Below are 27,663 nucleotides of genomic sequence, written 5' to 3' on the forward strand. Positions count from 1 at the left end.
ACTATTTGGGACCCTTCTCTCCTCTATATGGGATAACTACTGGGAGCACCACCAGGAGAACAGCAGGACGGAGTATTACCAGAGTGCTGCACAGTGGCATACACTGTGAATGCTTTACACCCCTAGAGGGGGAAGAGAATTCAGTGAGTGCGGGCCACATAAGAGCACATTTTGCGGTGGTTACTGTGTGAAATACAGTAATAGATGTTCACCTGGCACGAAGCACTTTAGAATTTTTGGATTGTGATATCACAGTAACTGTGTGTGTTGCGATGGCAACCATACACTTTATAAGACGCCGCGGGACGTTCACGTTAGCCTCTCTACCCCACGCTGAGGAAGTTCCGCCCATAGGAACGTAACGCGTACGAGGGGGAGGAGCTTCGTGACGTCACCCGCGCTCGCCGACCCAACGCTGACGTGTGAGCTGTGTTAGATCCGGAAGCCCTGGAGCTCCGTGCTGTGCTGCCACGCTCTACACTCGGCTCTGAGTGTTATTTAATGTGAGTTCATTTTGATTTATATCGTTCATTAAATCCAGTTTTAAGACAGAGAGCACTAGTTTGTCCCCTTTCTGTTTTATATAAATTCTCCATGGTCTCTGGGAGTGCTGAGCCGTTTTGCTGCCTGCTGCCTGCTGTACATCTCTTTAACTTGGAAGTGTCCTGTGCTTGCCTTGGAGGTTTTCAAAAAGCTTTGTGACCTAGCCATGGTCGAATGGCTGAGGTGAGGGGCCATCTGTAGTTAGTGGTGGAGGAACCTTTCCTGTTGATCACCGTTTCTGATGTTCATCACTAATAGTCACTGCATTATTTGGAGCACCTTTGGACTTTTCACTGATGCACTTTATGGACTTCTTTTTGTGTCATTATCAGAATTTTTCTATTTGATCACTTTTGATGTTATTTAAATTTTATGTTTTTGCGCTGCACTTTATTACTATATATCACAGTAACTCACATACTGAATATGGACGTTTAACACTAACAATTAGTGCGCACAATTGTATATGATATCCAATTCATTTTTATTTTTATTTATTTTTATTTATTTACATATTTATTTATTTATTTGTTTTTTGCACGTACTGCAAGATTGCGTATTAATTATTAGGCACAGTTGCACTTTATAGTTGTACCATTAGGGTAAACATATCATCAACACTATCAGTTTTGCAAATTTTTTCTATATCACATTTATGCATTAAGGTAGCGCCACCCCTACTTCCACACTCCATTCAATTCATTATTTCACCTAGGTGGAATAAATTACGTAGAGGCAGCTGCTTTAAACTTTCTAGGGGTGTCAAAACCATATATACACATTCATTACTAATCATTCATCCACACCATTTCATTGTCATAAAAAGTGTTTGGGGACCTAGGTCCTGCCCCAGGGGACATGTATCAATGCAAAAAAAAAAGTTTTAAAAACTAACGTTTTTTCGGGAGCAGTGATTTTAATAATGCTTAAAGTGAAACAATAAAAGTGAAATATTCCTTTAACCACTTAACGCCCGCCGCACGACTATTTACGTCTGCAAAATGGCACGGACAGGCAGATGGGCGTATATATACGTCCTTGCCTTTGCGCGGGTTGGGGGTCTGATCGGGACCCCCCCCCCCCCCCCCCCCGCGTGGGGGGGGCGGATTCCCTCGGGGAGCGATCCGGGACGACGGCGCGGCTATTCGTTTATAGCCGCTCCGTCGCGATCGCTCCCCGGAGCTGAAGAACGGGGAGAGCCGTATGTAAACACGGCTTCCCCGTGCTTCACTGTGGCGGCGCATCGATCGTGTCATCCCCTTTATAGGGGAGACACAATCGATGACATCAGACCTACAGCCACACCCCCCTACTGTTGTAAACACACACTAGGTGAACAGTAACTCCTACAGCGCCCCCTGTGGTTAACTCCCAAACTGCAACTGTCATTTTCACAATAAAGAATGCAATTTAAATTTTTTGCTGTGAAAATGACAATGGTCCCAAAAATGTGTCAAAATTGTCCAAAGTGTCTGCCATAATGTCGCAGTCACGAAAAAAATCGCTGATCGCCACAATTAGTAGTAAAAAATTTTTTTTTTATAAAAATGCAATAAAAATATCCCCTATTTTGTAAACGCTATAAATTTTGCGCAAACCAATCGATAAACGCTTATTGCGATTTTTTTTACCAAAAATAGGTAGAAGAATACGTATCGGCCTAAACTGAGGAAAAAAAATGTTATATATGTTTTTGGGGGATATTTATTACAGCAAAAAGTAAAAAATATTGATTTTTTTTCAAAATTGATGCTCTATTTTTGTTTATAGCGCAAAAAATAAAAACCGCAGAGGTGATCAAATACCACCAAAAGAAATCTCTATTTGTGGGGAAAAAAGGACGCCAATTTTGTTTGGGAGCCACGTCGCACGACTGCGCAATTGTCTGTTAAAGCGACGCAGTACCGAATCGCAAAACCTGGCCTGGGCATTTAGCTGCCTAAAGGTCCGGGGCTTAAGTGGTTAAATTTCGTACCTGGGTGGTGTCTATAGTATGCCTGTAAAGTGGCACATTTTCCCCGTGTTTAGAACAGTCCCGCAGCAAAATTACATTTCTAAAGGAAAAAAAGTAATTTAAAACTGATCGCGGCTGTAATGAATTGTCAGGTCTCGGCCATACAGATAAAAGTCATTGAAAAAAACGACAGTTTTGGGGCTGGTATGAATATTAAGGGGAACCTCAAACCAAAATTAAAAAAAACAATTGTGTGGGGGTCCCCCAAATTCCATACCAAGCTCTTCAGGTCTGGTATGGATATTAAGGGGAACCCTGCACCAATTTTTTTTTAAAAATGGCGTAGGGGCCCCCCTCAAAATCCATACCAGACCCTTCAGGTCTGGTATGGATTTTAATTGGAACCCTGGGCCAAAATAAAAAAAAGGCATAGGGGTCCCCCCAAAATCCATACCAGACAGGCCGCAGGAAAAGAGGGGGGATGAGAGCGCCCCCTCCTGAATCATACCAGGCCACATGCCCTCAACATGGGGGATGGGTGCTTTGGAGCGGGGGGCTCTGCACCCCCCACCCCAAAGCATCTTGTCTCCATGTTGATGGGCACAAGGGCATCATCCACACAACCCTTGCCCAATGGTTGTGGGGGTCTGCCGGCGGGGGGCTTATCCCTTTAACAAGGGAACGTCCAGATCCTGCCCCCATGTATGAATTAATAACGGGTACCTTGTATCCCTACCATTTTACCAAAATTGTGACCCCGCCCCCTCTGATGCCACGGGGGTTTCGGTGAAATGGTAGGGGTACAATGTACCCGTTACCAATTCACATAAGGGGGGGATCTGGGGGTTCCCTTGTTAAACCTTTGGGCAGACCCCCACAACCTTTGGGCAAGGGTTGTGGGGATGAGGCCCTTGTCCCCATCAACACAGAGCCCCCCCGCACCAAAGCACCCACCCCCCCATGTTGAGGGCATGTGGCCTGGTACAGTTCAGGAGGGGGGGGCATTCTCTCATCTCCCATCTTTTCCTGCAGCCTGCCAGGTTGCTTGCTTGGATAAGGGTCTGGTATAGATTTTTGGGGGGACCCTTGCGCCATGTTTTAAATAAAAATTTACGCAGGGTCCCCCTTAATATTCATACCAGCCCCAAAGTGCCTGGTAATGGACTGGCGTTTTTTTCAATTACTTTTATCTGTATTGCCGAGACCTGACAATTCATTACAGCCGCTTAAAAATACTTTTTTTCCTTTAGAAATGTCATTTTGCTGCGGGACTGTTCTAAACATGGGAAATATGCGCCACTTTACAGGCATACTATAGACACCCCCCAGGTACGAAATGTAAAGGAATATTTCACTTTTATTGTTTCACTTTAAGCATTATTAAAATCACTGCTCCCGAAAAAACTGTGGTTTTAAAAAATGTTTTTGCATTGATACATGTCCCCTGGGGCAGGACCCGGGTCCCCAAACACTTTTTCTGACAATACCATGCGTATAAGCCTTTAAAATTATCACTTTTGATTTTTCATGTTAATCTCCCATAGACTTTTAAATTGTTCGCTATTCGGCAAACACCCGATGTTCGAGTCGAACTTACTTACGACTCGAACACCGGGCTCATCCCTATTGTTCACCCGCATAATAAGATTCTCCTTCACATGTATGACATACCCATCGGACCCTTTACTTTGAAGTTAATATATTTACAACAGCTTCTCGAGGGTCTAGGGTCTAGAAAAAGCTGTTTCAACTCTGGGCTCTTGTTCTTTACCACCAAAACAACTATGGATTTTGAAAGTCACTTTTCTGAGGGGCAGTGACTCTTGGGAGCATCAGATTGCAAGTAATCTGAACTCTGCACTGAACCAAGTAACCTTTTTTCACTTTTAAAGCCCTTTTATTTTATTGTTGCTTATGTCTGTTTTTATAATGTCCTTTCTTTAAAAAAAAAAAAACTTGTACTGTTTTCTTTTAATTTTGCATAATATTTATAAAAAATCTGAATAGTCTAACTAGAAATAAATAACTTTGCCTCTTTGAAGAAGCTACCATAATTAAAGCTCTGTTACATTTCTGTTTTCGCATAGCTGTGAGTGAAAGAGGCATTTTTTGCAACAGTGGATGCTGTGAATTTTGTGTGTTTCTGTTGAAATGGGTTGGTGGCTATTGTGTGTGTGTAAACAATTAATTGCTCAGTTAGCATGCCCCAGTGATGAATACTGTCAGTCTCAACTGAAAAATCTTTCCACAGAGTATAATTATCACACTCACAGGATTGACGAAGAAAAGGTAGTTTTGAATATCAATGTAACTAATATAGGGCATACAATAATTTATTTTCCACGGTCAAATATCACATATTTTGCATAGTGACAAGAAGGAGCTTGTAAGAAGTGGTTACTGCCCTTGATAGGTCTAACCTGCCCATAGCCGCGGGGCTGGGGGCATTTATGGTGTAGAGGGGAGCAGTATATTAGCATGTAGGTTCTCATCCACTCATGGCTGGAGGCCACATTACCGCCCCGGGCCTCACAAAAGGAAGGACAGCATCTTGTTACTTTTACTGCCGGTGACTCCTGTCACTCCTGGCAGGTTTCAGGAGTGACAGCATAGAACACTCTCTCCCCACCAACATTTTTACTACCTAGCACTTTACTGTTTTTGGCTCATAGTCTAGAAAGAGAGCCATGGCACACATTGCAAGGCCTTGCTTCTCGTGGTTCCAGGTTGGGTCACTGGGACTGGTTCTATATCTCAGGGTCCCTAGAATACAGGTCCTAAATTTTGGACTACCCTACCTTTGCAGTCACCACTGCTCCAACTCCTAAGCTGGCTGCTCCTTCTTCCAATAACTTCACTCACTTCAATTCCTGATGGGTTAACCTGAAGTACTCACTCTCCATTCCCAGAGTATTGTCACACTCAACCCACATTCCATTTCACAAAAGATCAGGTCAGAGATAGCAACTTAACTATTAAATGCTTTGCTGTCGATTCAAGTAACAGTTCCATTCATCTATAGAAATAACAGTTTCCTTGCTAACAATTCCCAACTAAATGCTATGGTGGTGGTCATACCTTCTCTGGTAAGACAGCCTTCAACAAGTGGCATAAGGAATAGTCTGAGTCCACAGCCCCCTGCAAGGGTCCTGCTAAGAGGTAACTGATGTTAGCCCAGCAATTAAATCCTTCAATGTGTGGTGTCAAACCCCCAAATCAATAAGACCCCATGCCCTGTCTTCTTCCTGTACTTATCGCCCCATGAAACAGAAAGTGACTCATACAGGAGGAGGCATACCACAGCACAGTATTCTTAACCCCTTCGGATCCTGCATACAAGTAGACAAGGTTTTCGTTTCTTTTTCAATTTCACTTTTTCAGAGAGAGCAGAACAAGTCAAGAGTAGTGTTGACCTCTTTGGAGGAGCCAACTTTGTGAGGCCTATGACTTGGCAACCACTATTTTGGAATACCAAGGCACCGCAACAGCTCACCCTTTCTATTAAAACCTCTGGACGAGGCCAGTCAGTGACTCTGAGTTCTCCATAGGTAGGTTTATCTATTTCTTTGAGACTGATCCTACCAGATGTTTGAGTAAGATTATTTTTACCCATAGGGAATGTTGCACTGAGCTGTGTACTACATTTTTTTGTTTTGTAAAGGAGTTTTTTAGTTTAATAAAATGAGCACAATAAAATAAACATTACACAGTAAGCTTTTTGTTAAAATATCTACCCCATTACTTGCACTTTACAAGTTTCACTGTTGCTGGCTCTCCTCCTCCTTTCCTTTCTTCCAAGGTCTCGTACAGAGGGACGGACTGTTCGCTGAAAACGGTCCGCCGGGAGATTTCTGTCTGATGGTTGTACACACCATCAGACAGAAATCCGCGCGACAATGACGCGGCGACGTGTGCGGCCCTGGAAGTTCAATGCTTCCACGCATGCGCCAAAGTGATTCGACGCATGCGAGGGATGGCGGCCGATCGGACATGTACGGTGAGTCTGTACAGACGACCGAACATGTCCGACGGACAGGCTTCCAGCGCACATGTTTCTTAGCATGCTAAGAAACATTTGTCCGCTGCAAAACGGTCAGCTGGACAAATGTCCGCTGGAAACCTGTCCGGTCGGCCATACACACGACCGAACATGTCTGCTGAAACTGGTCCGCGGACCAGTTTCAGCAGACATGTTCGGTCGTGTGTACGGGGCCCTAAAGCCACTTTCAAACTGAGGCACTTCAAAACTGCCAGTAAAAACCATGAGCGCTTTTGAGGCGCTTTTGTAGAGCTTTCCATTAATTTCAATGGAGAGGGGAGTTTTTCCAAGCCCTGCCAGCACACTGCCCCAAGTGTGAAAGCATTCATTGATTTTAATGGAAATACGTTTTCGTGAGCTTTTTAGGTGCTGTTTTTAGCATGAAAGTGCCTGAAAAGCCCCTCAATGTGAAAGTGGTCTAAGACTCGTCTCTCACCTCCTATCACCATGCTGCTTGTTAGCAAATGAGCACTGCAGCACAGCTGATAGGCTCCTTTTGCTGTTACTATCGCTCTCCTGGCCTGCTGTACAAAGACTGTAAAAGGCTTATAAAATGACAAATACACTGCTTGCATTTAAAAAAAATACAAACTGTGAATTAGTGAATACAGGGGTGCATTCATTTGTATCTTTAAAATCTGTTTGGAGTTTAGCTTTCAGAGTTAAGCAATTGTCAGCCATTTGGTATATGTTTCATAGAAGTGTTTGGCACAATTATAACAAAATACAACCTTCCCTGTAGGGTGTACAGGTGTATCTATATGCTCATAAAATATAGAGCTGTTCCCATGTAAACGTACATTCTGCATTGAAACGACTGCAGTGTTTGTTAGTCATGACCAACTTCCTCCTACAAAGGAAACTATGAGACTGCCACACCAGAGTTCCAGGCTAAGAACGGAAAAGCACAGTTAAGTAAGAAAATGACACAATACAATTTAACGTGCACTGCTAGCTAAACAAGAATACTTCCACATATCTGAAAGACCGCAGTTTAAATCCATCACCTAAAAAAATTCTCCGTCTGCAAAAGGTATGTTATGCCCATTAATGTAAACTACCTAAAAAAATAACTGAATAACTGTACATTAGGTGCTTTCAGAAGTCTTATTATTTTTGTATAAACTGTTTTGTACATTGATCTCATTCTAGCAATGTACACAATCTTGATGAAGATGCTTTTACAGAAATGAAGTGTACTAAAATTGCTGTGAGCAGCATTAATGGGCTTCTTTAATAAGATTGATATTTAGATTGAAGTCCAGCTGGACTTTCTGCAATTTATTAAAAAAAACTTGATGTTTCATCCACATCAGTTTATGCCATGGCTACTAATCATCACTATAGTTAAAATCCTGTTTTAAATATAAATGTATGTTATAAAATATATCTCTCTTTATCAAAACCTGAAATAAATCTTTCTGTGTCATAGCCTCAGATCCCTGGATTCTGCATTGTCTTTCAGCCAGAATGCTTGTAAAAGGCTCCATTGTCCTAATGTTGTTCTACAACCGAACAACCAATAAACATTACTACCTTAGGCATTTATATTAATGTTTCATGTTATGGCCTGGCAACAATTCATATCTCACAGAATCACAAGGGAATCATTCATTGTTTTTGCACCCCTGAGCCAAATATATTTGTTTCTTGATCATGTTAATAACTACTACAGAGAGAAAATCATGCCCCTATGTGGTGAACAGCAAATTTGTGCGTTTTCATTAATATATACGGTTTACTTTATGAAGACATGAATAAAACGCATGTATTTGTTTAGTGAAAAGGAGGTGAGATGAAGGAGCTTCTGTGTGCAAAATTATACTTTCACAGTGTTTCTCAAGCAGAGTTGCTGTGGCACCTTGGGTGCCATTCGGGTTCCCCTAGGGTGTCACACGCATTAGACTCAGTTTACCCTGAATCCGAGATGGATGAGAGGACTCTGTGTTGATTGGGAACTCTGATATGATAGGAAGACTCTGTATGATGGGGGGCCTCTGACTCTGTGATGGGGACTCTCTGGTGATGGGGGGGACTCTGATGTTAAGTAGGGATTCTACTGTGAAGGGGAGACTTCTGACATAATGAGTGCCACTGACGTGAAGGGAGTACTCTGATATCAAAGCAGGGTGGGGGGGGGGGGGGGGACACTGATGTGAAGGTAATTTCATCAAGGTTGGTAATAGCATCGTTTCAGGCTCAGGTTTCCCAATGATAAGTAACATTTACGTTCTTCTGCATTTTAGACTGGGCTTCCTGGAGATTTGCAACTGAAAACAAGTTGAGAAACACTGCTTTAACCAAAAAGCAAAAACACCAAGGCACTTAAAGCTCATGTAAATACTTTGTTCCAAAAGTTATGCCGCGTACACACAACCGTTTTTAATGTCATGGAAAAAAACAAAGGCCCAGATTCAGGTAGAATGGAGCAATATTTGCGTGGGCAAAGAGCAAAGATTTTTCTCTGCGCCCACGCAAATATTTCCATTTGCCCAGCGATTCACGGAGCAGTAGCTCCGTAAATTGCGCGGGCACTATGCTAATTAGCCCTGCGTAAGGGCGCCTAATGTAAATGATCCCGCCGGGGGCGGGAATAATTAAAATTAGGCGCGCTCCCGCGCCGAGCTAACAGCGCATGCTCCGTCGGGAAACTTTCCCGACGTGCATTGCGGCAAATGACGTCGCAAGGACGTCATTTGCTTCTAAGTGAACGTGAATGGCGTCCAGCGCCATTCACAAATCACTTACGTAGCCGACGTGAAATTTAAATTTCACGAGCGGGAAGCGCAGCTATACTTTAGCATAGGTTGCCCCTGCTATAGCAGGAGCAACCTTGCGCTAAAGTTGCCGTACGGAAACTCCGTACCTTGCGTGCCCAGGGCCCGCGCAACTTTTGTGAATCGGTGGTAGTATGCAATTTGCATACTATACGCCGATCACAATGGCCGCGCCCCCTAGCGGCCAACGCAAGAATGCAGCCTGGGATGTGAAGGCATAAGGAGGCTTATGTCTGTCACATCCTAGGCTGCATTCGGTGTAACGAGGTTCCTGAATCAGGAGCACTCGTTACACCGGAGCGAGTAAGCACTTGCGCCGCGCAACCTATGGTTGCGCGGGCGCAAGTGCTTCTTGAATCTGGGCCAAAGTTTTTCCTCAACGTGATTCTTGCCAAGCCTGCCTTGCATACACACAATCGTGGAAAAAAAATGCTCAACACGTACAACGGCACTATAATGGGGAAGTTCCATTCTAATAGTGCCACCGTTTGGGCTTGATTATGCAAATTTCCCTTCTCATAACTTGCTTCTGAGCATGCGCATTTTTTTCACCCGTCACAACGTGAAAAACGACGACGTGAAAAAATAGAGCATGTTCTACATTTTTAATGCCCATTTTTCTCGTTGAGAAAAATGCTCTGGAGCCTACACACAATCGTTTTTAATGTCCAATTAAAAAAATTGCACTTTTCTCGTCATGAAAAACGGTCAATTACAATCATTGAAGGGTTGTTCATACCACGTTTCATTGTTTTACATGGATTTGGGTATGCTTTCCTAAAGTGTCCAGGCCTTCATTTCAAGAAATCTCACATTGACTTTCCTGTCCACTAGACATTTCCTCAGGGTAAATATTTTACATATAACCCCTAAGGGCTTGTTCACACCATGCCTGCAAAGGAATCACACAGGAATGCGCTGTGTGTTCCGGTATGATTCACATGCGGTTCTGTGCGGTGCAATTTCAGCCCCTTTATTTTAAACACACTGCAACCAGATCATATGCTACTTTTATACCATGTGAGCCAGTGCAGGCAAACGCACTGCGTTTCCGACCTGCATTTTAGGTGTCATTAACATATTATTGATACCCACTGCAGATTACAAATGGAGTGTGTTTTGCATGCAGTATGAATTCCACAGGAACACACAGCCAGTTCCTGTGCGATTCCTGTGTGGGCATGGTTTGAACTGGCCCTAAATCCAATTTTCGATGTGGCTGGCATCAAGCCTCAGCATATACGCTTTTCTTTATCAAAGTGTTTCCTCGCCATTTCACCTGCCAGTAGCCCCATTACTTATTGTAGGCTGACAATACTAAACCACTGCTTTTCAGTAAGCACCAGACGTGTCTGCCTGCCGTGCAAGCTTTTTCAGTTGATTGTTAAGGCTGGTATACATGGGCTGAATATCCCCTGTTATCGGCTGGTTCAACAGAAACTGGCTGACATTCAAACAGGCTGTACAGCAGGGGTAGGCAACTCCTTTCACTCCAGCTGTTGCAGAACTACAAGTCCCATCCTGATCCTAGGAGTAATTGTAACTGCCAGCCTTGCAATGCCTCGTGGGAAATGTAGTTCAAAAACAGCTGGAGGGCTACTGGTTGCCTACCCCTGGTGTACAGCAACCTGTCTGGCTTCTGTAGAATGGGAAAACCTGCTGAGGATCAGTATCCGATCAGAGCTTGCAGGCTGACAAACTGCTGCTCCATACATTGTCAGCCTGTAACATACAATGCTGTTTGCGGCAGGAACTTCAGGTAAGACACATTGTAAAAGTTTTAGAGACAATTACAGTAAAACCTTGATTTGAGAGTAACTTGGTTTAAGAGCGTTTTGCAAGACAAGCAAAATAAAAAAATAAAATTTGACTTGATATACAAGCGATGTCTTGATTTACAAGTAGCGTCATGTCACAACTGAGTAAAAAACAGAACAGAGGTGCCTCGAAGTGTAGCAATATGGTTACATTTAATGAAGATACAACATTTAGCAACTCATATGATTGATGATTAAAACAGGAACATCTAAGTATGCAGACATCCGGGGTAAAGCTGTCCACATAGACTATCCTCCGCACCGCCATCGACGTCATCCCTTCCACTCTGTGCTCCACAAGCTCTTCAAGCCTCGCTTTCAGATTACTCTACTGCAGGGTAGACTTCCCGTTCACGATTGCAGACTGACAGCCGTCGTTATACGACGCTACTTTCAAGGGTAATAACCTTGTTATGGTAGCAGCTAGCTACCATAACCCCTGTATCCTCTTCTTCAGCGGGCGGTCCTCTTTCAGATAAAAGTGGTCTCTGCGGTGGATATGCTGCAAGATCACTTTTTTTTTAAATAATCTTTATTTATATTTTTCAAAAGAGATACAATTAATACATTTCACATCTTCCATTACGTATCTATACATGGTACATTTCTCATCACATCCCTTTAATTAATCCCATTTTTTAAACACATATCCCCCCTCTACTCTTCAATATGATTAGATTACATTACATGTATTCCTATGTATGTACTTATAAAGAGATAGGCATTTCTCTACCTATTGAGGGTCTCTGTCCTTTAATTTTCACGGCATTACTTATTTCTTTCCTATAAATTTATATTTCCCCCCCACAACCCCCCTCCCAAAGCAAAACCTTTAAAAGAGAAAAAAAAACATCACCCCTCCCTCCCTCCTCCTCTCCTCCCATTCCCCAACCTCCTCTCCCAATGGGGGACCAAGGACCTCCCAGTTATTTCACAGACCGGCGGACTCAATCCCCTACTGTATTCCCCAACAGTTTCTTCCCTTCCTCTGAATATACAAATGTGTTCCATATTGACCAAATTTTAGTAGCTCACTTTTATCAGTGGCGGGAGAGGGGTCCCCCTCCTGCCTCTCTCCAGTGCCCTCCGTTAGCAGCAGCGGAGGTGATCGCGTCTGTCCCCTGCCTGGGTATGGAGACGAGTGAGGGGGAGATGGCCCCCACCCGTCTCCATATCACTGCAGGGCAGAAGCGACATCAAAACGTCACTACTGCCCAATGCTCTTAAATGTTTTATTTTTTTTGAATGACATAAAAAAAAAAAAAATATATTGCATTTTAGTCTAAAGATGAGATCTGAGGTCTTTTTGACCCCAGGTCTCATATTTAAGATGACCTATCATGCTTTTTTCTATTACAAGGGATGTTTACATTCCTTGTAATAGGAATAAAAGTGACCCAAATTTGTGTGTCAAAATCAAAAAATAAAGTATAAAAAATACCCCAAATTTTTTTTTTTTAAACCCGCCCATCCCGACAAGAGCTCGCACGCAGAAGCAAACGCATATGTGAGCAGCAGCTGCATATGAAAGCGATGTTCAAACAACACATGTGAGGTATCGCCACGATCGTTAGAGCGAGATAAATAATTCTAGCCCTAGACCTCCTCAAAACATGCAACCTGTAGAATTTTTTAAATGTTGCCTATGGACATTTTTAAGGGTAACAGTTTGTCGCCATTCCACGAGTGGGAGCAACTTTGAAGCATGACAAAAAAAAAAACGATTTAATGAGTCATGATGATAAAAATACTGACAGATAGATTTATGATTTTCATATACATTAAAAGTCCTTGTTCCAGATCCAGGCAATCTCACATTCACTCTATTTCACTTTTTGACTAAACCTTTCTCAGGTGTCAGCATTTCCACCATGGGCTGTACTGTTCACTCCTTTGGGCTGATTTACTAAGGAAATTTAGAATCTCCACTTTTGTAAAAGTAAATATAATTAGCTTAATTTAGTGAAGCTAATTTCATTTTGATTGCTCATCTGTGTACAAGATAGAAAATGAAACAGGATTTTTGCTGATATGCGATTGGATGATGTATGTAAACAGAGCTTCACATTAACTAATTTATAGTTCAATAGTTTCATAAGAGTTGTACAGAAAATAATGTACATAGCCATATACAATGAACAAGCAACCAAAGAGATTATTGTCAATATTGTAAATAAATGTGCCGTCCCCTAACATAAAACAGCAAGGGTTATGAGTAAAGAAGGAACATGAAACATCAAGACAATAGTCTGTCAAGAGCCAAGAAACCGAAGTGAAAGGTTAAGAAGTCTGAGGCCCTGATTCTCAGAGGACTTACGACGGCGCAGCGCCATGTACACCGTCGTAAGTCCTAATCCAAGCCGTCGTATCTATGCGCCTGATTCTTAGAATCAGTTACGCATAGATATCCATTAGATCCGACAGGCGTAAGTCTCTTACGCCATCGGATCTAAACTGCATTTTTTTTGACCGCTAGGTGGCGCTTCCGTCGAATTCCGCGTTGAGTATGCAAATTAGCTAGATACGCAAATTCCCGAACGTACGCGTGGCCGACGCAGTAAAGTTGCAACGTTTACGTTAGGCTTTTCCCGGCGTATAGTTGCCCCTGCTATATGAGGCGCAGCCAATGTTAAGTATGGCCGTCGTTCCCGCGTCGAAATTTTAAAAAGTTACGTCGTTTGCGTAAGTTGTCCGTGAATGGGGCTTGACGTCATTTACGTTCACGTCAAAACCAATGGCGTACTTTGGAGCAATGCACACTGGGAAATTCCAGGGACGGCGCATGCGCCGTTCCGCAAAAACGTCAATCACGTCGGGTCACAGTAGTTTAGCATAAAACACGCCCCCCTTCCACATTTGAATTAGGCGGGCTTACGCCGGACGATTTACGCTACGCCGCCGCAACTTACGGAGCAAGTGCTTTGAGAATACAGCACTTGCCCGTGTAAGTTGCGGCGGCGTAACGTAAATCAGATACGTTACGCCCGCACAATTTTGCGCGGCTGTACGTGAATCTGCCCCTAAATGTATTGGTTATACTGTGCACATTATTTGGGAAAATATTGTACCCAGATAGAATAGGTGTTGAGCAGTATAACACTGATGGATTATCCAAGATTAAAGGTCTGGGTCTAAGCCGCCGCTCATGACGTCACACGCCTGATACATGCCTGATCCAGTTACCTGTTTGTTTATGCCTACATAAACACATGTTTGTGAGTAACTTTTTTATTTAATAAATGCCAATGCCTTTTAAATGATACAGAGAGCACTTAGATTATTCATTTGTCTCCTATATTACCTGCTTGCTGAGCCTGGGAATGCAGCTGTTTATGTGGAGTACCGTGAGCTTGTGAAAGGAGGAATTTCTTAAAGGTTTTTGATCAATCTGTTTATCTGCTGGTTTGACTTCCTGGTAGTTCAGGGGTCCATTCCTGGAGGTGAAAGTACCTAAAGAGCCTTGGGTGAAGGGATTGTCACTGTGTGTGAACCTGTCTCACTGGTGGAATATCTTCTATGGACTTTTCATGCATCTTCTGTTCATCATTTATTAATTAATATTTCACACTTTTTCACTTTTTTATTCATTTATAGCACTATTTGCTATCATCATTTGATGTCTTATGTTTATATTTAGCACTTAATATATTTGCGCTGCACTTTTTTTTTTTATATTTGTCACTGGAATTTTGTGTTAATTCTTATGCCGCGTACACACCATCACTTTATGTGATGAAAAAAAACTTTATTTTCAAAAACGACGTTGCCTACACACTATCGTTTTTTCACAATGCTCTAGCAAAGCGAGGTTACGTTCACCACTCTTTTCCATTGAAGCTCGCTTCATAACTAGCTACTGAGCTTTCGCGGGTATAAAAACGTTGTTTTAAACGTCGTTTTAGCTACACACGTTCAATTTTTGTGACACAAAAAACGACGTTTTGAAAAACGACACAAAAAATTGAAGCATGCTTCAATTTTTTTTTGGTCGTTTTTCACAAGACATAAAACAACGTTTTCCCCTACACACGGTCATTTTAATTGACGTTTTTAAAAACTTTGTTTTTTTTCAACACATAAAGTGATGGTGTGTACGCGGCATTAGTGTTCAGCTTGCAAATGGGGGGGTTTTATTTACTTACATTTAGTTTGTTTTTGCGCTGATTGCACTCTCTATTTTTGTACAGTACAAAATATTTGCATAAGAAACTTATCATTTCTGAATGATGCTTTTTCAAAGAAAATTATAAATCTTAATTTAGGGCTTTGGTTGACTTAACAGTTCACGTTTAAAAGAAGACTGCCATTACAGATCCATTTCATACAATTTGATATGATGATTTGCAATCATTCCTTATGGAAGACACTTACCTTTCTCATTTGTTTTTCTCTAGCACCCATTTACACACCATGAAGAGGTCAAAGGGTAGAAAGATGGGATCATCTAGAAGGCAAATATTGATGGAAACAAGCTCTGACCAACAGCCTGAGACCAGTCCTAAAGCTGACGAAGACCCTGTATTTAATGAAATAGCAGAAAAGATTCAAACTCTGTTCTCAGTAGACGAGACCAGTAGTAATGTACATATCACACGTGATGACATGGAGGTACAGTTATTTAAAATATCATTTATTCAAATCATACAAATGTAGCGGTACCCCTGTAGGGGCTGCTGAAATTTTGGATTGTCTGTCACCCTTCCCAGTCTGGCATTCACCTCTCAAACACTCAGAGACATATGCTTTAGGTTATTTTTTGAGGAGGAAATTGGTTGGATATAGACAGGGCCATCTTTAAGGCAGGGCAAAAGGGGAAGCTTCCCTGGGCCCTGTCATTGTTCTGGGGCCCAAAGCAGCTGCCTCACACTTGCCAACTATCCTAGTCTATATTCCCTTGTCCCTTGAAGTTTTAGTCATGTGCTATGTCCCAATATCTCAGTGTGAAGTGCTGCTACTAATGCTGCCCAGCTCTGCTCTATTGTTGTGTACATATGACTCACCATATGCAAATAACAAGAGCATTCATATGTAAACAGTGGCGACCAGCCCTCGATTTATGGAGGGGATTGAATTTGGATGGGGTAAAGGAAACATGGGATACCCAATAGAATTGGTAGAACTTGCTTGGGACAACTATATACAGTCTAGTATATACTCTCCATTTCTCCTCCTGCACATCACTTCCTCTCTAATCTTTCGGCACAGCTAGCACAAAGTGGTTAGGCCTGACACTGGCTAAGCCAGGCCTTTAGCAATTGCCATTTGCTGGCAGGCACTGCAGGCCCCTAATATTGTAGCAACATAGAAAGACTCTGGTGCTAGCTGTCATACACATGGCTACTAAACCCAGTTAGTAATCCTCAAGCCCTGCCAGCCCTCCTGGCTGAAGCTGCCTCTCTCCACTACCCCTTTCACCACAGTCCACTCTCCTGGTTCTGCACCCATCTCAGACTGCAAGCTCCCAGTCCTCTCAGGCGTGCCTCCCCAGTCCTCCAGATTGTGCCTCACTCACCAGCCCTCTTGGCTGCAACCAGTTGTCCTCCCTGGAGTCTCTTAGCAGTGCTCTCTCCCACTGTACTCTCCTTGCTCTCTCTTATGCCTCTGGTCCAGGGTCTCTATACGTGTTCTTGAAGGTGGTCCCGACTGCAATCCGAGCCTAGGCCCAAGTCACCCCCCCAGACAGGGGAGCTCCCCCAAAGGCCCAGACTGTCTCCACACTTTCTCACTCTAGCTCTTCCACCCAACAACTCATCTCCAGCTGGGCTGACCCTAGGTATATAAGGAGGCCTGCCCCCTGCCAATCCAGGTTGGGGATTGGTCAGGGCTCCCTAAAACACCCCAGGCAGCTCTCCTCCACTTCTCCTCTCCTCCTCTCTTTCCATAACTTTTCAGCAAACTCTAGAAAGAAGAGGGAGGTCTCAGTGATGCTGCCTGTGAGTCACCAGTTTCTACCCTGAGCCACTCCCAGGCTTGCAGACAGGAGGGTGTGCTTAGCTTAGAAAGCCCTCCTCCAGACAAAAGAAAAAAAATGCCCATGAAGATTCCTGGCATGCATGACATAAGTTAGGCCTAGGCCAGAAACCTGGAGGCAACTGAAGAACTGTGAAAAAAAAGTTTAAAAACAAGTAAATATAATATACCTTCCTACCGATTTACTAATCCTGGCAGCATAAGGAATACAAATAGTTAATGTTGGCTAAGTGAGTTTAGTTCTGCTTTAAAGTTTATCTAAAGCTAAAACTTGTTTTATCTTTGCCTACAGTAGAGAGGTGTCAAAACCCCTACATCATTTATATTACTGGCTGTGTCCCAGCTGATAAGATTCACCCCTCTGCCGCATACTGTATGTCCTGACCATTGTGACTGGGACAGAACATAGGGAGAAGGAAAGCTTTAAAATATTCAAAAGTAGAAACATTTTCCAGTGACAAATGTTCAAGAGGAGGAAAAGGTGATATCACTGTTTAGTCTCTGGGGCAGGAAGTGAAGGTCAATCTCCCGAATGGCAAATATATAGTAAAAAAGCGAATCCCCATAGTTAATCCAACTTTCTCCACAATAAAGCAAAAAAAAGTGTTGCCTTTTGAAATACTTTAATTGCACCTCCATATTCATATATAACAATCTGCATAAAAGCAGAATGAATGAACACAGGAATTGATTTGGCACCTGGCTGCTGGAGTAAAGCCTCGTACACCACACCATGCGATTATTTGATGGGAATTGTGTGATGACAGCCTGTTGTCGGAAAATCCGACTGTTTGTATATATATATACAAATACGCATTCTCGGAAGTAATGCTTACCATAACACAATATTAGCAGAAGTTGCCCAAAGGGTGGCTCTAAAGAGCTGAAAAAACACGTAGTGTTGTGTTTGTTGGCCGACAATTCTTTGCCATTTGTATGCAAGACAAGTTCCTGGCCAACGCCCTTCGGACAAAAGTCCTACGCTTTGTCCACAGAAAATCCGATCGTGTGTATGAGGCTTAAGTCTACACTCTTGTATTGACAGTTGTCCTTTTCCTCAGGAGGAAGGTGCAGCAATACAATACATAAGTACTGCGACTTATTATGAAATAACTGATAAAACAGCTTATGTCATAGAGCAAAGAGTAAAACATTTATAGAAGGTGAAGTAATTCAATTTGTAACCTTTTGTTCTATAAGCAATCAATTGCAGATTTGCTGCTATAGGCTATATCGCTTTGTATACATCTTCTTTTATAAGTGCAGGAAATTGTACATACAATAAAAACATACATCTAAGCTATAGTATAATATTAATAGTATGAACTTTGCAATGTTAAACGTTGATATGGACATCTAAAATTGCTAACAGCTCTTAGATAGACACAAAAACCATAGAGACAAATCACCTGCTTATTTTATGCTTGTGATGGTCTGGCTTATGTTAGAGAGTACATTACATAGCAAACCACTCTTGTTAATAAATTCTGCATATATACGCTGAAGCCTGTGCATGCACATCACGGGAGAATGCTAAATTCTGCAAGTATAGCGTTTGCTCATCTGCCCAGCCTCAAGGTATCATTGTATGCAGATATACTGTATCTTGGTAAACCAGATTAATTGAATAGTGTCATCAATTACTCTGATTTGTCCTTTTGTCAGTCGTGATTAATATAATCACTTATGTAGTGCCTTCTGGCAACATAAAGGTACCCCCAGAGGCAGGCTGGGCTGAAATTTACCCCAGGGGTAGATAACTTATGCATAGTGGGGTTGATTGACTAAAACTGGAAAGTGCAAAATCTGGTGCAGCTCTACATAGAAAGCAATCAGTTTCCCATAGGTAGGTAGGTAACAGCCTATTGCATTAGTGTGTGCACCCCAAAGCTCAAACACACATACGTGTGTGTGTGTGCATGTGTACTGTATATATACTGACAGTATCAGTAGAAGAATGGACGGTGTCAGAAGGGAAGAGATTGGTGTCAGAGCAATGGACAGTGTCTGTAGTTTTTATTTTTATTATTATGTTTTTTATTATTTAAAAAAAAATATATATATTTTACTATTTAAATTTTTTTATTTTTAGGAGCCTCATTGGGGGGCTTTGGTGAAATATCAGGGGTCTAAACAGGGGGAATCTGCACCACACAGGATGATTGGGGTGTGCAAAGGCACACCTGGCACACCCTGTGCGCACGTCCATGCAGCTTCCAGTTTTTGTTTTGTTTCTTAAAACTGAACAAGCTGAAGTTAGAAGCTGATTGGTTACCATGCACATCTGCACCAGATTTTGCACTTTCCAGTTTTAATGAATCAATCCCAGTGGGACATGTAGACAGATGGGCGCCAGTCACTTTTAGGTATAACAAAGAATTATTTATTAGGCCTATTTCACACCGGTGGACCGAGAGGGTCCACCTGCCCATTTTTCAGGCGGACCCGTTCAGACCACGCATTGTTCTCTATGGGGCGGCAGATGTATGCAGACATGTGTCCGCTGTCACTCGCCGGCATCCAATCCAGTCAGCTAAAAACAGATGGATGGGGATACGTTCACCATCCATCTAGTGGATCGGATAACAATCAGATGGAAGCGGACATGTAGTGCGTTTCCATCCGACTGCTCCATAGAGAACAGCGGGCTGTGTCCACTCATAGCATGCATAGCAGAGCAGACACGGACCTGTCATCCTCCTGCTCAGCAGGGATCAGTGGAGAGATCCCCCACTGAGCAGGTGGATTCGATTGGATGGATTCTCCCCCATGTGAAAGGGGCCTTACTCACAGTCTATGGGAGAGAGGGTTAGGGTTGCAGATGTTCAGGATTTCAGCAGAACTCCAGAACTTCATACATCCCCACCACACAGAGGGTCATTAAATTGAGACAGAAATGCCTGTGTTAGAATTCTCTAGCAGACATCCCCAGTAGCAACGGCATATTTTTTTCCCAGCAGAGTCAATGGAGTCTCTGGATATATGTCAGGGTTTACAACGACTTTAACGTAAAAACCCTTCTGCTTGCAGCTCCACCTCCCAGTCCCCCCTTATACTTACCCGAGTCCGATCTTGACCCAGTGCCGCGCACGAGAGCAGCGGCTCTCTTTGCTCTCTTTCTCTTGTCACTGGACAGCCATTGGCTCCTGATGCTGTCAATCGCAGCCAGTGAGGAGAGAGTGGGGCAGAACTGTGCTCTGTGTATCAATGGGCACACAGAGCCAGCTCGAGAGCGAGCACGCACAAGTGCACCCAAAGCAAGCGGCTTGCTATGGGGGCAGGAGGGAGGAGCCAGAAGAGCCAGCGGAGGACCTCAGAAGAGGAGGATCAGGGTTGCTCTGTGCAAAACCATTACATAAAGCAGATAAGTATAACATATGTGTTATTAAAAAAAGTTACCCTTAGAAACACTTTAAATATACTCTATGTATGCCACAAGCCCGCAAACCCCTGTTTTGCATTCCTGCTACATATTGAGCTTGGAAGACAGGGCTCTGGTTGCGTGCATCAGCTACTATAGTTGCATGTGCTGTATACCCTTTTTTCACATATATATATATAGATATATTTATGTAATAATAGTTTCAAAATGGGAGTTGTATGTTGTTCTAGGCCAAATGCACATCAATCAGTCAGGTGGGCTCCAATCATCGCCTAACATATATAGCAAAATCAAAAGGGGGACTGGGAGCCCACTGCAGTAACAGAAAATAGAAAAGTATAACCCCAAAAAATATCCCTTTACAACACAGAGAACAAAATCCATAGGAATTTCAAGTGTTCCCTCCATTTCTCATGTTCAAGTAAATTTTATATATTCAGAATATATATCTGTGTGTGTGTGTGTGTTTTCAGATCTATACTTTTTTATATATGTTTATGTTTTTGTTCATATATCCAAAATTGCATTAAATAGGATAAGGGTTTTTGGTCCACCCCTGGGAGCATATTGTGGACCCTGCTGTTGGACATACTGGGCCAGATTCACGTAGAGCGGGCGCAGCGTAACGTAACCGGTTTACGTTACACCGCTGCAATTTTTCCGATTTAGTGCCCGATCCACAAAGCACTTACCTGGAAATTTGCGGTGGTGTATCGTAAACAGGTCCGGCGCAAGGCGGCCCAATTCAAATGGGGCGGGTACCATTTAAATTAGGCGCGCTCCCGCGCCGGACGTACTGCGCATGCTCCCGTCGCAAATTTCCCGACGTGCTTTGCGCGAAATTACGACGCGCCAACGTTTTGTGAGTCGCAACGTGAAAAAAGATTAACGCCGGGAAAAATAAAAGATTTAAAAAAAATTCAAAAGCGGCGCGGGAAAGACAGGCATACTTTAACATGGTGGAGTACTTTTACACCATGTTAAAGGTGCACTATCTTTGCGACGGAAATCTAACACTTGCGACGCCGTAACAACGGGAAAAATCTTCGTGGATCGCCGTAACTCCTAATTTGCATACCCGCCGCTGGTTTACGACGCAAACTCCCCCCAGCGGCGGCCGCGGTACTGCATCCTAAGATCCGACAGTGTAAAACAATTACACCTGTCGGATCTTCTGGCTATCTATGCGTAACTGATTCTATGAATCAGTCGCATAGATAGAAACAGAGATACGATGGCGTATCAGGAGAAACGCCGTCGTATCTCTTTGGTGAATCTGGCCCACTAATTGCAATATGTGAACCTTCTATAAAATCTCACTTTATATTTATATTATAAAGTTAATTTTCATTATGCAAGACCTTTTAAGATGCGCACATTCTTTTGGTATTTTATTTTCCAGGCATTTTGTATTGTCTTTATTACAGTGCAAATAATGTTCCAGAGTTCCCTGCTTAAAACTGTCAAAGTGCTTCACTAATGAAATCTACAGTAGGCGTGTTTGTAACATTCCGCAGTACCTGACAAGTGAAAGCAAAGCAGTATATGGTCCTTTCACCACAAAATTCATAAATGCCTTATGTGGATGATTATGAAGAAATGTAATCATTTCATAAGCCACGTATGTATGTTGTGAAGCTTTCTGAAAGTAGCTAGCACAATAGCATATGCATTCTCTATACAATTATTGTAATATGGTAATCATTTACTGTAGTATTAATTATACAGTAATACTATCTAATTTTCTTAACTACTGTGTAATTTACTGTACAACCCATGACACGTACATTGCAGTAAGCCTGTTCTGCCCAAGAAGAAAACACTATTGTGTTACTAATTTTGCCTGAATCACAAACATGTAAGTCTAAGGCAGGGGTCTCAAAACTTTCTAAACAAAGGGCCGGTTTACTGTTCTTCAGACTTAAAGGGGGCCGGAGTGACCATTGGTGTCAGTGGGAGGAATAGTACCCTGTCATTGGTGTGAGTGGGAGGAATCATTCCCCATCATTGGTGTGCGTGGGAGGAATCATTCCCCATCATTGGTGTGGGATTGTGTCCCAAGGGCCAAATAAATGCAAGCAAAGGTCCATATCCGCCCCCTGGGCCACAGTTTGGAGAGCCCTGGTCTAAGGTATCATCCCAAATGTTCATGGATATTTCTGTTGGTGACTGGATGAATATTTTCAAAACTATAAAATTATAGTGACTGCTATCTAAGCCACTGCCAACATTCACAGCTAGTGACAAAAAAATCAAAAGAGGCCGAAGGGACAGACAGCGCCAGCTGGTCAACTGAAACACACCCTGTTGCGACCTGGATCCTCTGGTGGTGTCATCGGTGTGGTGGACCTTTTTGCCACTGGGACATTAGGTAGTGCCTCAGCACCTAGGAAGAACCAGCACATTCTCAGTGATCTGAATGCTGGGTTATGGACGTATCCCTTGAGTGGCTTGGGACAGTGCATTGACAGCGGCACACGGTTTTGCCCTTAATTGCTCCTGTTGCATCTACTCTTGAGAGTAGGATCTTTTAACATTGTTTCAATAAAGGCTTACATTGACATACTACACCAGAGCAATCTGTCCCTTTCCCCTCTTTTGTCTTCACACAGGTGGATACCCTCCTCCATGGTTGAGAGCAGCACACTTTTAGTGTCAGTATTTTAACCTCCCTGGTGGTAATCCCGAGTCTGGCTCAGGGTGAAATTTCAGTACTAATAGCGGTAACCCTGAGCTAGACTTGGGATCGCATCGCAGGATACAGGTAGAGTTACTTACCTTGTCCCTGGATCCTGCAATGTCTCCCTGCTCAATTCACACAGTGCCCGAGTGCCACCGATCTCTGTTCCCTGCGACGTTACGACGCATGGGGGCGGAGATCGGCACCAAATTTAAAAAAGTAAAAACACAGTACACACACAGTATACCGTAATCTTACAGATTACAGTACTGCATAAAATAATTACACATCCCATTTGTCCCTAGTGGTCTGCCTAGTGTCCTGCATGTACTTTTATATTATCAATACATTTTTTTCTGCCTGGAAACTGTAGATTGTCCATAGCAACCAAAAAGTTTCCCTTTGCCCTGGTTCACACTGGGCTGCGGGAGTGAAGCCGTGCGAGTTCAGATGAACTCGCACGATTTCACTCCCGCTGGCAGTCCCGATTTTGGCAACGATTTAAGACCGACGATTTAAGACCAATAGAACATGTTTTAAATTTTCCTATGGATAAAAAAACGATAGAAAAAAAAATGATCGTCTGTGTGGAAGTCCATGGGTCAAAAATCCACGCATGCTCAGAATCAAGTCAACGCATGCTTGAAAGCATTGAACTTCATTTTTCTCAGCACGTCGTAGTGTTTTACAATCACCACGTTTGGACACGGTCAGATTTTTGACTGATGGTGTGTAGGCAAGACTGATAAAAGTCAGCTTCATCGGATATCCGCCCAAAAAATCCATCGGATTAGATTCCATCAGATATCCGATCGTGTGTACGAGGCTTATGGGTCTGGAGGAGGACCAGAGGTTGGCTGGAGGTGCGAGGGCCACATGAAATTACCTGGAGGGACGGATTTAGCCCGTGGGCCTTGTGTTTGACTGTGCTTTACTGTCTTTATAGAAAGCATAGGTGAGAGTCTAGCACTGAGCGCCTCTCTTTAGTGCTCAGGTTTTTATGTTGTTCTCTTGATAAGAAAACCAATCTGTCAGATTCAGCGCTTGGGCCAATTGATTGATATTCCTTATCTTCCAGCTGATTTGCCTGGCGGAATTGCAAGATTTTTGGGGTTTCATTTTTTTAATGATAACTATGCTCCTTCTTCATACACTATTAACCTATCTGCACATTTTTAAATGCAAAGGAGGCAGTATTTCAAATTATGTACATTGAGACATTCACAAATACATAAATAATTTTTGTTGTTCATTTATGTGTACGTTAGGTTTACTGATGCTTTAATATACACAGTATTCCCATGCTATTTCATCAAATGCTAAAAACAATAAATAGGGGGCGCTATACTCAAAATGTGTATCCGACATTAAATTGCAGTGCCCAAACTATGTGATAACGTGAATGAATGCATACTAAACAAACATACTACAAACAATATACAATAAGTAAAGTGCATCATATAATAAAGCGCATAATTTCAACGTACTTGATTCTTCAGTGTTGAAACACTAGTGCACCTCCACCATACACAAAATTGACACACCAGTGTTCTCTAATGGAGTAACACTCACCGGACCATTATGACCAATCAACCAGGTCAATAAGCACTTTATTTCTGGGATCCTTTGTAATTCTTCATGAGGATACGTGGTCTGCGTAGGTCAAGTACTTTACCTCCTCCACTCTGCCATGCCACCATAGGAAGTTTGTGCATTGAGGAGTAACTTCCGGTCACGTGTATACATTTTGAGTATAGAGCCCCCTATTTATTGTTTTTTGCTTTAGTGTTTTCACACACATAGCAGCTTCTTCTCAATTTCCATTTTTTTTACCACATTTTTTAGTTTGGCACAGAGTCACGTTTATTTTTTTATTTCATCAAATTATTTGGCAGGAAACTACCTCAAAGTCCCTTTAAGTACGGTACATTCCAACACGCTGGAAATACACCTTTGCATTTTTTCCTGATCTGTTTTTCACTCTGTTGTTGGCTTTTAGGTCCTTGAAGAGGACGCACGGCCACAATTGTTTAACCTTATTTTGCAGAAAGGGTTCTTTACTGTTAGAGCAGTTAAAAATATGGAACTCCCTCCCCCGGGAAGTGTTACAAGCTGAGAGCGTTGACAAAACTTTTAGGTGTCTACCTCAGGAACAGAATACACACTTAACCCCCCTGGCGGTATTCCCGAGTCTGACTCGGGGTTAAATTTCTGTGCTGCGATTGGTAACTCCGCGTCAGACTCGGGCTCGCCTCGCTGAATCCACAACTAGAAAACAGCGATGAGAAATTATAATCACTTGCAGAATTGTGCGATAGCGATTTGTGGGGAAATTCGTCATAAAAAAATAAGTAAGTAATGACAGCGACAATTCTGCAACTGAGCAAATTTCAGTGATTTTGAGTTGATTACATTATTGAATACTTTTTATTATAATTATATTATTATTTGTTATAATTATTTATAATTATTTATTATATTATAATTTATAATTTTGTTTTTAAAAAAATGTCATACCCGGTATGCCTACTAGACTCTTGTTTGGACAGATTTAAGTGAGTTATTCCTAAGAATTACAGGCCTACGGTATAAAACACCAAATTTCCTTGCAAATAATGGTACCGCTTTCAGCACTTTTTTTCCTGAAATAATCATACCGCCAGGGAGGTTAAGGGGTTGTAAAGGTTCGTTTTTTTTATTTTCTAAATAGGTCACTTTAAGCTAGTGCATTGTTGGTTCACCAACCTTTTCCTTCCATTTCCCTTCTAAATGTTTTTTCTTTGTTTTCTTTGTCTGAATTTCAGACTTCCTGTTCCTCCTCAGTAAGCTGTTCAGTAAGCTGTTCTAAATGACTTTCCACCAATTTAGAAAATAAAAGACGAACCTTTACCATCCCTTTGAGTTGAGCTGGATAAACCGGTTTCTTTTTTTTTTTCTTCAGCCTTATCAACTATGTAATTATACATCAAACTCAGAGCACAGGTAGCAAACTCTCATATTTTTCCTAATATAATACACTCCTACATACATTTGTGTATGTCATTTTATTAACTGGTTAGTTTTTTCTTTCAGAAAGTCAGTGGAGTTGTTTTCTGCAGTGTGGATGAGTTGGAGATTCTCTTTGATGAGCTTAGTACTGATGGGAAAGAATACTTGACTTTTGAAGAATTCACTTCAGGACTAAGTAAGTAAAAAAAAAAAATGTTGTTTTAATACTGAGCTCCAATTCCACCTCAATACCAGCATGTCATCCCTCCCTTAACATTTTCAGCCATTTTTTTAGTTTTCAGTGTTGTCATAATTTGACTGATGATTACTCAGTCATGCAACACTACTCAAATGTATTTAATAAATTTTTCAGGCATATAGAGCTTTCTTTTTGTGGTCTTTAATAACTAATGGGTGTTTTATTTTTTTTAGCATATAAAAAAGAAAAGACTATAATAAAAATAAAAAATAAACCTTACTTTCTGTTGTACAACATAACGCCAGACAAGTACAGTACATGTGACTTCTTTCTGAAAGTACACAGCCTAAGATGATTTTAATTTTGCCACAATTTATTGGAAATACCTGTAAATAGACACAGAATTTTTTTTCGTTTTTTTTTGTTCTGTTTCGTATCGTTCCGTAGGTTCGTTTCCGTTCGTTTTTCGTAAGACGCCCGTTTTCCTGTTTGTTCCCGTTCGTTTTTCGTACGACGAGATTTTTTCGTATTCCGATCGTTTCGTATTTTCGTTACCGTTTTATTTTCATACATGCGGGATGGTTCGTTATTCTGTTTAATTCATGTTCGTTACTTCTTAGACAATAATTTTTGTGAATTTTCATTCTGTGTTTTGGATTCCTTTTTCTGTTCGTGTTTTCGGTCGTGTGTTCGTGTGACATCTATGACAATTTGTTGTGGATGTCATGTGGGCATGCGACTGAAGATACGAACAGAAAAAGGATTTTCGTCATTTTGTACTTTCGTAAATATATCGCGGGATTCGCGGCACTTTCAACACGCGGCTCATCCATATTAACGATTGTTAAGCCCCATACACTTGGTCAGACTTTTTTAACAACAAACATAAAAATGATCGTTTTCCGTTCGTTCTCAGAAAATTTGTTTGTTTTTAAACTCCATCAGAAAACCATTTTTGGGTTCAAAAGTCTGGCCAACTGATCTCCCTTCAGATGAAAATCCACAGAAAAGTTTATTTGGCTTTACTGTACTACTCAGCACAAAAGAGAAGCTGCTTTACTAACTACACTCACTGCCCATTCAAAAAAAAGAAAATTACATCTGTGGCAAGGCATTTGCATTCTGTGTTTTGGGTTCTTTTTCTTTTGGTGTTTTCGGTCGTGTGTTTGTGTGACATCTGTGGCAAAAGATTTGCATTCTGTTGAATCCAAAATACGAACAGAAAAAAGGAATTCAAAATACAGGGTGCGGGTCTTTTGTTGTGGATGTCGTGTGAGCATACGACTGAGGGTGCGAACAGGGAAGGGATTCAAA

General features: G+C 42.0%; 1 protein-coding gene across 5 annotated transcripts in view; it reads left to right on the forward strand.

The window, feature by feature from the left end:
• Positions 1-7,403: 7,403 nt before the first annotated feature.
• The window catches only part of LOC120927002 (ras-related protein Rab-44-like), a 136,773-nt gene continuing 116,513 nt past the window's right edge, over positions 7,404-27,663 (forward strand). For 4 of the 5 annotated variants that reach the window (XR_005747018.1, XM_040337374.1, XM_040337376.1 and 1 more), the window contains exons 1-3: positions 7,404-7,569; positions 15,525-15,738; positions 26,235-26,346. Coding sequence is in view for 4 of the 5 variants with exons in the window: in XM_040337374.1 (XP_040193308.1) it covers positions 15,541-15,738; positions 26,235-26,346 (310 nt within the window). In the remaining variant the exon portion in view is untranslated. Of the gene's footprint in view, positions 7,570-8,782; positions 8,873-15,524; positions 15,739-26,234; positions 26,347-27,663 lie in introns of all 5 variants that reach the window. The other variant, XM_040337375.1, reaches the window with a different exon arrangement.

This window comes from Rana temporaria, chromosome 2 (assembly GCF_905171775.1).
Source record: "Rana temporaria chromosome 2, aRanTem1.1, whole genome shotgun sequence".
Classification (NCBI taxonomy): Eukaryota; Metazoa; Chordata; class Amphibia; order Anura; family Ranidae; genus Rana; species Rana temporaria.